Source organism: Ursus maritimus, unplaced genomic scaffold, assembly GCF_017311325.1.
Source record: "Ursus maritimus isolate PB19 unplaced genomic scaffold, ASM1731132v1 scaffold_15, whole genome shotgun sequence".
In the NCBI taxonomy this organism is placed as follows: domain Eukaryota; kingdom Metazoa; phylum Chordata; class Mammalia; order Carnivora; family Ursidae; genus Ursus; species Ursus maritimus.
This window is the reverse complement of record NW_024423897.1, coordinates 4,449,881-4,462,906: the sequence shown is the minus strand read 5'-3', so window position 1 is coordinate 4,462,906 and position 13,026 is coordinate 4,449,881. Positions and strand designations below refer to the sequence as shown.

At 38.8% G+C, this 13,026-nt stretch overlaps 1 protein-coding gene across 5 annotated transcripts in view; it reads right to left on the bottom strand.

Annotated features, from left to right (window-relative positions):
- FBXW11 (F-box and WD repeat domain containing 11) overlaps positions 1–13,026 on the bottom strand; it is a 118,007-nt gene that overhangs the window by 36,310 nt on the left and 68,671 nt on the right. For 4 of the 5 annotated variants that reach the window (XM_040630294.1, XM_040630295.1, XM_040630297.1 and 1 more), the window contains 2 exons: positions 6,377–6,439; positions 2,981–3,206 (listed from right to left, as the gene is read on the bottom strand). In XM_040630294.1, coding sequence (XP_040486228.1) covers positions 2,981–3,206; positions 6,377–6,439 — 289 coding nt within the window. The remainder of the gene's footprint in view (positions 1–2,980; positions 3,207–6,376; positions 6,440–13,026) is intronic. The other variant, XM_040630298.1, reaches the window with a different exon arrangement.

The window sequence follows — 13,026 nt, the reverse complement described above, 5'->3', positions numbered from 1 at the left end:
CCCTAATACTCTTAAGGCAAGGTCTGTGTTAAGGAACTAACGCCAGGTTTAATCCAAGTCTACTAGACACGAACACAATCAACTAGGCCAGCTTGTCCCCAGCTATTAGATTCATATGTATGATATATACTGACATATGTATATATGTTCAGATCAAATCCTGTTAAAACAAATGGCATTTTAACAAAAATATTTCCATGTCCCAGCCAATGGTCCATTCATTTCATGTAATATTCAATACCACAAAATTCCACTTTAACAGAGATATGGACAATACCTTAAAATTCGCTGTAATGAAAACTGAATTGTATGCAATTATACTAACCATATTTATATACATAACACATGTTCATCTGTTCTGTCCCTTCTCCAAGACCGTACACTCCCCAACAGAAGGCCTTGCCTCTCAACTACACTCTGCAAATCAAGAGAACTTCAACAGTGCCACCTCGTGGATATTCTGTGAATATAAGGTGAGTTTCTTGGCACTCTAAAATGTTTGAGAAGTAAATTACAGGCAACAATGAAATAGATCCAAAACAATAAAAAGCAAACAAAAAAAACAACAGATTTGCCTGAGAAAAATGAAGGCATAACTTCATTTAGTTAAAATCACTTATGAGGATCAGTACAATCACCACTTTAAAAACTGCTCTATCTTTTCTTGATGCGAGAAGGAACCTGAGGCCACAGAAAGGCTTGGGTGCCAGGGGTTCTGAGCGCTGGCACTGCACATACCAGAGACGCAGCGCCACAGGCCCACTCACCTTACTGAAACCCACCTATAACTCCCTCTCCCCGACCCCCTCAACCTTCTTCCCTCTCATACAATTAAAACCCTGTTTCTCTCTCTCTCTCTCTCTCTCATAAGTAAAAGTAATTACTACTTAACTGGGTTGTAAACATATATTCTAGACTTAGGGCCAATTTAAGGAATTTTCCTGAGTAATCCTAACTATAATGATTTTAGCCTTTGCACTAACTTTTGAACCAGCCCCCCACCATCACCCACATAATCAACGCAATAACCAAGGTGTATGATCTTTGTCATTTCACGCAATGTCTCTGATCATTGGCTTCCTAGTCTATACAATGAGAAAGAGGATTAAGGATGGCTAAGATCCCTCCCAGCAATTAAATACTATACCATTCTAGAAAGAGAGCATTCTTATTTTCTTTTCTAGAAGTACTAATGAATGAAACAGGGCAAACAATGCTACATTTCAGCATAAAAACAACTAGAGAGTCAAAATTTTCTAAGCTAACTCTCAAATATCCTTAAACACTCTCATTGTAGAAAGTAAACTAACACATTTTGGAAGAAAGATTAGAAATCTGAAGCTGGCCTGAGACCTGAGCCCAGGTCCAAATATTACCATGGAAATCCTTAGAATATGGAGTCCTGATGCACTGTAAATCACAGACAGGCTAAGGGAGGAGCTACTCTTTGAAGAGCTGTCCAGAAGCTCTGACAGGTTAGGGCTGGTGGCAGTGGCACTGTTTTATCCCTGACCATTTCTAGGTCTACCCTGGCATGGCAGTTGTAACCTCTAGACTGACCATATTAGAAGAAAACATTCTGGCTACCATTCTCTTCAGAAGTGAAATCCATCTTACCTAGCCAAATTTATATTTAAAATTATAAGAAGAGGAGGAGGAAGAAGAGGAAGGGATAAAGAGAGAGAAAAGAGAGAATGAGTGACCAAAACTCAAAGGGGGATCGAATAGGGAGAGCACAGAGGATTTTTAGAGCAGTGAAACCACTCTACAGGATACTATAATGATAGATACATATCATTATACATTTGCCAAAACCCATAGAATGTACAACACCAAGAGTGAACCCTAACGTAAAGTATGGACTTTGGGTGATAATGGTGTATCAATGTAGGCCTATGTGTTATATAACAAATGAGCCACGTGATAGGGGAGTGGGGTGAAGATATGGAAAATATGGGAATTCTTTGTATTTTCCATTCAATTTTATTATAAACTTAAAACTATTCTAAAAAATAGTCTTTTTTGGGGGCGCCTGGGTGGCTTAGTCATTAAGGGTCTGCCTTCAGCCCAGGTCATGATCCCAGGATCCCAGGAGCCTGTTTCTTCCTCTCCCACTCCCCCTGCTTGTGTTCTCTCTCTTGCTGCCTCTGTCAAATAAATAAAGTCTTTTTTTTTTTTAATCAAAGTAAACTTAACCAGAGTAGTATGTGGGTGTGGGGGAGGCAGGGAAAGAGAGAGAAAGGGAGAAAGAGCAAGAAATAGTGAGGGAGAAGATGCAGAAGTAAGTTTCAAAAAAATGTAATAGGGGCGCCTGGGTGGCACAGCGGTTAAGCGTCTGCCTTCGGCTCAGGGAGTGATCCCGGCATTCTGGGATCGAGCCCCACATCAGGCTCTTCCGCTATGAGCCTGCTTCTTCCTCTCCCACTCCCCCTGCTTGTGTTCCCTCTCTCACTGGCTGTCTCTATCTCTGTCGAATAAATAAATAAAATTTAAAAAAAAAAATGTAATAAAGACATGTCTTCAGTTTTTCCAGTATATTTTTGCCATTCTCTACCCTAAATGTCATTTCAGGTACAAAGGAATATCTTAAACTTTGGGACACTTCTTAAAAATAAACACTGTAGGAAAAATTGTCTCATATTTTTAAAAATTATTTATAAAGCCAAAATACAGATTATATATATAGACTATATCAAAACTAACAGCATAGCATTAACTCATTAAATTAAATGAAACAATAGTATGACTAATGACCAACACCACTAATTGCAGAAACTGCGTACATTTCCTATATAGATGCTACATTATAACTCCTTTTCAAGTGCCATATGTTAAAATACAGTATGGGTCCCAAAGAAACTCACACTGTAGTCACACTGTACTCATTCATCCATTTCACAAACATCTACTCAGCTCCACCTAGGCCCTCGGGCTGGACATTCTTCCACTGCTCAGCTTTTTAAAAGACAAGTACAGTTACCTGGTAAAGCGGTAATAAAGTCCCGCTGCAACATGGGCTTCAGGTAAGAGTTAATATGTCCATGCTGATAATGACACATTCGTGAAATAAGGTGTTCCACAAATTCCACTTGATCTGATTCAGACCACTGGTCAAAATATTTAATACACAAGTCTTTTTCTTTTTGATAGTTTCCTTCTGATGGCCTCTTTCTGGAGACGATCACAGATGATGTTCCATTACTTATCTATTTTAGAAAAATAAAGAAAAAAATTAATTAGTTTGATAAGGAAAAGAAATCTAATTAGTATTTCATTGGAAACATTTTTTCACCCTGTGCATTTAATCTTAAAATACCAGTTATACCTTAAAGCCAAACTCATTCCTTCATTAATTCATTCATAAAGTAATTTAAAATGTCTTCAGGGCCTGTGTCCTCAAATTAGTCTCTAAAGTAAATGTCAAATTTACAGCTATTTATAAAGCTAAATGGTGTCTCAAGTCATCATTCTTCAAAGCTTATTTCAAAACCATGTGGGTATTAGATAACTAATGTTAGAGACAACCATCTTAGAAAACTTGTTCAACTTGGACAAGTAGCAATGATTGTTTTACTCCCCCAAAGACCAAAGTCAATCTACATTCATCTATGCCAATGGTTCTCGCACCTGTGTGCATCAGAGTAACAAGAGGGCTTCTTAACTCACATGTTGCCCGGCTCCACCACAGATGTCCTCATTCTATTGGTCTGGAATGCAGCCTGAGAATCTGCATTGCTAACAAGTTCCCAGGTGGTACTGATGCTGCTAGTCCAGAGAACACACTTTAGAGACCACACTTTGAAAACCACTGGTCTATCTAAGATGGAAACCTGAAGGCAATTCAATCTAAAAACCCGATCCATCTCCAAACTGTTTCCAGGGCTATCAAACTGCTGGCAAAAAAGTTTAGACTTTCAATCCCTTTTATTGATCACCTACTCCAGAAGTGACCCAAGGTAAACCACATATTCCTGAAATGATCCTTATCCTATAGAGTTGCCTATGATATCCCACAGACTCCTATACTAACTGTACATTTCTCCACAAATCTACATGGTCCTTGCAGAAAACCAGCATACTGTTCTACAAATGAAAACTATATACACTGCGTCTGACAACAGCATTTAAAAAAAAAAAAAAAAAAAGGAATCCGTAGACTGAAAGCACAACTGCCACTGATGCTATAAGGCTCAGTAACATCACTGTTTAAAAACAAAATTACCTCCGTGCTTTTGTCAAACATTTGCCAAGCTACCTGCCCATCACTCCTTTGATAGCTCCTTCATGTGTAATACCAAAACCTAGCACAGAAGAGAATTTTGGTAACTGAAGAACTAGTTACATTACCAACATGCATTAATTCCATTAGGAGCTTATCTCAGAGGTTTTACACAGAAAGAACCAAGAGCTTTGTTATCACCATGTCCCCTAATTTCGAGTGGACTGAATCCACCCCAGAAAGAAGACATCCTTCATAAATATTCATAGAAGCCTGGCCTTCCTTATTAAAATCTTATATATCACACCTGCCTGAAGTAAGTTTTTATGTCCACATTTAGAGGTATATAGTCAGAAGGCATTCAGTTCCCACCCTATTTATCTTACCACCTCCCTCTCTAGAGGATGTTTTTTCCCTCGTCATTTGGGTGAGGAAGAGCTCAATGACAAGGAGTACCACTTTTTTCCCCTTGTCATTTGGGGGAAGGAGAGCTCACTGACACTGGGTACCACCAGAGGGCAGCATTGAACAGAAATTTTTGATGCCGCTTGTAATAAGACCTCTATCTAACAGACCTTAAAAACCAACATTCAAAACAGTCAGAAAAAATGAAAATTCCTCACTGTGGTGAATATCTGCTGGTATAAGGAGCACCTTTACTACTTTTAAGTATAAGGGTGTTCACCAGAATGTTTAACACAAAAATTAGAAATAAACTGCCCAACCACACACAACTGGTTAAAGCCAATAATAACGCATCCACACAGGGTACTAGAACGTAGTCATTAAAATTAGGTTTATAACGTAAGATTTTAATAACAAGAGAACACGTGTATGAAATAAGGAACAAAAGGCAAGATGCAGAATTGTATATAGCATTATAATTAGTCATTTGTGTGAAGGGGAACACACAAGACAGAGCAAAGGATATGTACGCAAATGCTAAAAGTACCTAATCTTGAGAAAAAGAGCTGTACGTTTTCCTTCCTCTCTTCTTTCTATATTGTGTTCATTATAACTTGTCAGACTAATTACTTTCATAACAGGTTAAATACGATGGTAACGACCTTCCCTTGTATACTGCTTTATAATTTACAAAATACGTTCACATCCATTATCTCATTTGATAAGCAAAAGGGTTACTATTTCATTTACAGAAGGGTTCCTAACCACCTAGCTTCCTTACAGCACTGGCATACCATTAACGAGCTGACTGAAAGACAGAACTTACGAAAGAAAAACCGAAAGCCAAAGTGTTAAGAGCCACTGTGAACTGAAAAACCAATAGTAAATGAAGAGAATCCTATTGGAAAATACTACATGGGAAGGAGGAACATAAGTCAGTCTGCACACACTTCCCCCAAATAGTGACAAATGCACAACTCTACAGCACATTTTCCACTTCTACTTCTAACCACCTGCTGGGACCAGAGGCATCTTCCTGGCACTGTTTTTGCTTTGTTTCATTTCATCTTCAATTTATTGGGCATACTTTATCCTTACTAACTGATCTACTCCTTTTGTTTCCAATAAAATGAAACCAGAGAATATTTTAACATTATTCTCTTCATATTTAGGTTTATTTTGCCTTAAGTGTCTTTATGAGGGAAAGGTTATTTGTACCATAATGGTTGATGAAAGGATCAAATCATGAAACTTTACATTCGATTGCCCACACCCCCACACTGGCAAAAAAGAAAAAAACAAAAACAAAAAAACCCTGGGGAGTTGGGAGGAAAATGGGAGACTAGAACAGAGCCAGAAGAGAAGAAAACGGGAGTTTAAAAGGAAAGGGCAAAATAACAAGAAATGGGGGAGAAGGGTGAGGAGAGCGAGACTAAGTCACCAACACACATACTGGTATGGCATGGTAATATTCTGGTGACAAAGGACACCACCTTTGGCTTAGCCCATGGCAATAAACTGAATATTTTAGGCTACAGACACATGAGAATCTCTGTAGTAACTCCAAAATTCTTTACTCTTCATAAGGACACTTTCCTAAGGAACAGAAGACAAATTGGGGTGAATTCTGAAACTAGCAAAAATGCACAAAGGAAAACGCTTGGCTCTTGTTTTTACTGAGGACAGGAGCTGAGGGAGCCTCTTATCTACTGTAAGTCAACTGCTATCTTATCTGTGCGTCGTCATTCCTACCTGCCAAAGAGTATTTTTCTTTGGGGACTCATCTTCATTGTGATCCTCCATAACTGAAGTGTTCTAAGGGGGGAAAAACAGGTTATTTGAATTATGCCAAGTTTTGCAAATCCCTTAAATAACTACACCAAATTATAATTTTGAAATCCCAAACTAGAATGTACCGACACAAACCCAGAGCTCTTTGGCTTGTGACTAACACACGCCATTTTGAGTCAAGAGGGTTGTGCTCATCTTCCATAAATCAGTACAGTTAGGGGTTGGACAAAAGTAAGCATAAAGTCTTTATTTATGAAGGCTGGGCATGCTTAGAAAACAGGCTAAATTAGGGGACTGGGGCTGAGGCTCTACCTTAGTGGTCACTGTTATTCTTTCACTTGTGGCAAAAAGCCCCAGAGACCCACTAAGTTCTTGATGATTGCTCAAAACATTTACTAGAATGTCTGCTATTCAGGAATCCATCCCAACCATTATCAGCAATTAGGAATGACAAAGCTCTGGAAGCCCTCTCTGCTTTTCTCTTTCCTCCCTTGATAACCTTGTTTTTCTGGACCAGCTTTACAATCTCCCTTAGCAAGCATGGTGGGCGCCCCAACTTTTTCCCTGAAGAGGAGGATGCTGGTAGCAAGTAACAATCTGGCTTGCCTCGGGAATGCATTAGCTTTTGATTTTTGTGTTTACTGCACAAAGAGGCACTGTGTAATTACTCTTTCTGGTGACCTAGTCGCTCAATAGATGCCCATTAACTGGAGATTATACATGATTGGATTTTCCCTTTTGAAGCTCCTACCTGATGGCTAAATGGAAACTTAATGAGAAGGGAAAGTGGGAGAGTTGTGCTCTGAAAGGAATAACAATTTAAGATCCTTCCCAAACCTAAAATTCTAATATTAGGGTATAAAATTTATAACATTCCATAGTAGTATTCAAGAGGATCCTACAGATCTGTTTAACTTATCAATGTTTACACGATTCTGTTTATTGCCTTTGGGGATAAAGCCTATCTCTCAAAATTTCCATTTTTCCTTTATTTTCTTCAATTTGTAAAATGTTTGGACCCATACAGTATTCTCAAACAATTTGTCTGAAAAACCCAAAGTGGGTAATCACAGAAGAAACCCACTGAACACTAGTGCTCTGTAGGTCACATAGCTAGCTCTGATGAAGGATACAGTATGATGCAGTACAGAAGTCAAAAGCCTTGAAACCAGAGAGAAGTTGGAATTCCAATCTGGCCACTCATCGTGTGTGTGTGTGTGTGTGTGTGTGTGTGTGTGTGATCTTGAGCAACTTGTTTTTCCCACGGACAGATAAAAACCATATAAAAGTGTTGTGGGGATTCAGATTCCCCAGCACAGTGCTTGGTGTGTAACTGGTATTCAAAAAAATCTGTTCATGCCCTGCTTTGAAGATGCTACTTTCCCCCAAATGCTATCTTTTCATACTTTTCTAACCTCAGACTTTGAGAGAATAGCTCCAGATGGCTGCATATAGCGAAAATCCACTGGCTCCCTCAATAAAATCTTATAAGCCCCACAGCGCCAAGGTCTGCAATGGGTGAAAGGGGCAAAAGGGCCAGGCTCCCTATATAAGAAAGCCAACCACGAGCTAGAGAGGAAGGCAATGTGTCCAAGGGGTCAAAACAGGTCTAGAGTGGAGACAGATAAATGATCCTGAATGGGAAGAAGAGGATGGAGAACAGAAAAACAAAAGTAGTATTTCTCTCTCCATATAATTTTCCTTTAACCACGATCTAGAAGGGCTTGGGATTAATAAAGCTGGCAGGGGAGTGAATAAAAGGGGAACATCATCTTCTGGGTCCAACTGGTTTGCAAGGTCACAATGTCCTGGGTTCTAAGACAGTGACAAGAAGAAAGCATGGGGGCGCCTGGGTGGCACAGCGGTTGGGCATCTGCCTTCGGCTCAGGGCGTGATCCCGGCGTGATGGGATCGAGCCCCACATCAGGCTCTTCCACAATGAGCCTGCTTCTTCCTCTCCCACTCCCCCTGCTTGTGTTCCCTCTCTCGCTGGCTGTCTCTAACTCTGTCGAATAAATAAATAAAAATCTTTAAAAAAAAAAAGAAGAAGAAGAAGAAGAAAGCATGACTGGAAATATGAAAAGTTAAGTACAGACAGTAGAAGAAAGATGGGAAGTCCCTGCCCCCATCTTCAGGCACCGCAAGAAATGTATGAGGGATGCATAAATGTAGTGTTTTAAACTAAAAACTTTTGTTATACAGGAGTCTGAACCCACTAGAGCTATTCTGACCTAAGCTACCTAAATACTTTCCTCACTCAGGGAGGAAATAAAAGTCAGAAGTCCCCACAGACTACATAAGAAACAACCTTCTTTACAGTTTAATTCTTCCTTTCATTCATTCCAAAACAGAGAAATGGTGTTTATTTATACAGTTGAGAAAGAAACAACCCCTCTGATAAAAACAACAACTATTCTCTTAAGGCCTGAGAAAAGTGAATAAAGATATACAATTTAATAAAACTGTATTTAATAAAGCCCTGGGGTGGCTGGAATAGCTCCCCCATCATACATACCTTTTCAACTTTTCTTATAAAGCCTTCAGGAGGAGATGCCAAAGGGAAAATGCTGCTCTCAAGCTACACTGATCAGAGGGTCATTTCCAAGGAGTATTCCAGGTGACACAAGAGATGCTCAGAGTGAAAAGGGTCCCAGGGTCTAATTAAGTGTGACAAATGCTGTATGTTCCTGTGCATGCTCTCTCCTCCCAACCTCACCCCCTCTTTTTTTCCCCTCTCCCTTCCTCTCTCTCTTTCACGCCACACAGTTACAATATATCTCATTAAGATACTAAAGGCTCTGTAATGTTCTATAATTAAATCATGCTAAATTAGTTTAATCCAGCTTTCCCAAGTTTGTTGGACATGGACATCTCCCTTTTCTATCTCTTAATAACAGTTCAGCACATATTGGCAAACACTGGACTAGGACACTAAGCATGGCATAACCCCTTCCTCCTCTCACTTCACTGGACAAATATTTCTGACAGATCAAGGAAATACCCACTTCTGCTAAGTATAATATAATCCTCTCCTATTCCCCATCTTTCTCAGCCTACAACATGGGGCTGTGAGGATAAGGAGGAATGGCATGAACAGAAAATTCTCTAATAAGAGCCACAATTTTTCTTAATCACTTTGACTGTTACTCCTTAAAGATTAAAATAGACACAGGGTTACAGGTTCAAGGGTGAGGTAAGAAAAAAAACCATGAGTCTGCCAAAAGAAAGGGAAGGTGTTTTCCTACATCCACACTCTCAGATGAAACCATGAGTTAAGCCAATCTGAAAGGTGAAACCCTCATTAAGTCTCCAACACTTCTGGGAAAGGAAAGTTCTTTGAAATACCAACCTGACTTATTCACTTCCTACCCTTCTCATCACCATCTCTTTCTTTCTACATTTACCAAGCAACATTACATGTAAATAAAAACGCAGACCTTCCTATTCTACTTCCAATGAAAGACACAATCAAGGAAGAAGCAGGTAGACTTTAAGGCTTATCAACCTTAGGACTACTGACATTTTGGGTCGGATAATTCTGTGTTTTGGGGGAGCTGTCATGTGCACTGTAAGATGTTAACAGCTTCCCAGGCCTCTACATGCTAGATGCCAGAAAGCGGAAGGGGGCAGCAGCAACATTGCCTCTTCCTCTTAAGAGCCACTGCTCTAAGGGTGTGGGGCCTGTTTGAAGCTGTAGTTAATGAACTGCCACCTAAGGCCAGGCCTTTCTTTCTCTTCAGGCATCTTTCCTTTGGCCCCTGTGACAGTACACGATTTTTTTCAAATGGAGTCTGATATCACCATGGCCAAGTAATTCACGGAATATGTAGATATCGAAATTCTGGTATAAGATCCACTTGCCATTAAATTCATCCTTGGGAAAATTTGATATCAGGAGTTCTTTGCTAGAGACCCATGGCTTGGGGGTGTGGATAAGGGCTATAATATCTTGAAGTCATGTACAAAAGTTAGTGTGTATACACGCCTATGTCTCTGCATTAAAAAGACTGCAATGGCAAAATGACGTGGTCTACGTAGTAGCACCAACCTAAGTAAGGAAACTGCACTAACACCATCACAACAGACTACATCCCAATATGTGACATTTCAAAACTACCGAATACTACAAGAATCCAATGCTTGTTTCTTCTCTTATAAAGCCTTCAAGAGAAGATGCCAAAGGGAAAATGCTGCTTCAAACTATACTGTTAAGAGAATCATCTCCCAAGAGTATCACTGCTTAGAGCTTAGTGTACCTACTCAAAGACTCACCTCATACAGTAAGTAGTCTGCGAAAGATGATGGGGAATAGGAGAGGAATATATTGCGTTTACCGGAGCGGTCATTTCCAGGTGATATCTTGATGCTTAGACAAAAAAGGGTCCCTGGGTCTAATAAAGTTTGACAAATGCTGTATGCTACAAAAGCACTCTCCCTTCCTACCTCCGAGGTTAAAATACACTTCACTAAGATACTAAAGGCTCAGAAATGTCTCATAATTAACAGTCAAGTTAAGATAGTTTAACCTAGCTTTCCCAAGTTTGTTGGACATGGACACCTCCCTTTTATAATAATACCTAATTTTAACAATAGCTCAGCACATATTGGCAAACACTGGACTAAGGCAATGCATGGCCTAAGTCCTTCCTCTCCCCGCTTTACTGGACCAATACTTCTAGGAGACAAAGGAAATGACCACTTTGGTAAACACAATATATTCTTCTCCTATTCCCCATCATCGTTCCCAGACTACTTACTACATGAGTATATGCTCTAAGCAGTGATGTATCTTTGCCAGTAGGTGCCACCAACTAACACAGAATATATTTCACTTGGAAAATTCTCTACTTTAAGAGTTATATAAGAGGAATAAATTTCCTACTTAAAAAAAAAGCTGCAAACCCTGCATTATGAATTTCATGATGAGAAATGCTTATACAATGTTAAGATTTTCATACAAAAAGAATCTTTGCTCTTGAGAGGAAGCAAAAAAAAAACCCTACAAAGGACCTGGAAAACATGGAAACATTAGGCCATTTTGTCTAGTGTTTTAAAATTCGGGGACTGAAGAAATGACAGATATATAATGCAAAATGCTCCTAGCTAATTATAACTTTACTGGGTCTCTAACCTAGGCTTGTTTCATACATTGCCTTTTAATTTTCAGAAAAAAATAAAATGTATATATTGCAATTTTACAGAAAAGAGCTGAGGAACAGAGAATTAAGTAAGTGATTAAGAGTCACACAGTTAGTAAAGGAGATATGCAGGACTCAGACCTAGCTCTGTTCTACTCAGAAATCAATGTACTTTCCATACAGAAAAACACATCTCAGGTGTTTTCCAACTGCCAGTTGCAGCCTATGAAATTAATTTAATGGGCTGCAGCCAGCAAATTTTAATAAAATGAAATTGAATCTGGGCATTCCCCTGCCCACAACGGTAAGCGTAACAAAAATCACAAAGGGTAAATAAAAGGAATGACCAAAAACAGAACAGGAAAATTCAAATTAAAGGAAAGCAAAAGTCTTTATTGCACAAGGAGAACAATATCCAAGTCAGATCACTGAGGGACAAAGAGTTTTTAAAATCTCTTAAAAGGCATAATTTATGAAGAGGTTAATGTGAACTTTTACATACTGACCATAAAATTCCACAAACTACATCAAGGAAAAAAGTTACAATTTTTTTTTTAATCTTTAAAACACCCTTTTGTCTTTGACAGATCAAGGAGACCAAACAAAAGAAGAGAAAGAACACTTGACTTTCCACGGGACATTAAAAAAACAAAAACCCAAAACTGATAGAGAGCATCCTGGGCCACAGACAAAATCTGAAATAGCCAAGTAGAAATATCGACATCTAGTTTACCAGTTACCATGTACCATAAATTCCAAAGATACACAGAATAATGACTGGCACAAACAAACCAAACGCCTTTGTGTTGTTATTGTTAACCCCTAATCTAGCCTAAAATGCTCCCCCCTTAAACCTAAATCTTACCAACACATTGCTGAGAAATGAGATCACTGAAGAGGCAGAAACATTCATTTGGAAAAAGAAGAGACAAGCTTGTCCAAAAAAGCAGTCCCTTCTCTCACACTAATCTTAAAACTCAGAAGGAAGAGAGCCACGAACACATCAATGCATACACGACTTTTTAAAAACAAGAACTCTAGCCACCATTAAACACAGCTCAAAAACCTTCTTGTCCCTCCACACAAATATCAAAATATAAGAACAAACCAGTTGTTTTCTTTCTACAATATAATTAAAATAAAAATTAATTAAAAATGTAAATTCCCTGGGAGTTTGTCTGAAACCACTGCTGCATGATTTCTATAATGTAGTAAGTTTTGTTCCACTTTATCTAACTCGCAGTTCCATTCAAATGTCTAACTAGGTATTTGGCTGTTACTGACATCACATGACAAGATCACACTGAAGTGTCTGGAAAAATGAATACAGGGTAAAATTTTTCTTCCTTTTTTCACCACCAATTATTTTTTAAAAGAGGAGAATGCTTATATTATTAGATACTAAAAATATTTTTAAGCTACAATAATTAAAGTACTACTTGGCAAAGCCAAGATCAATTAAACAAAATAGAA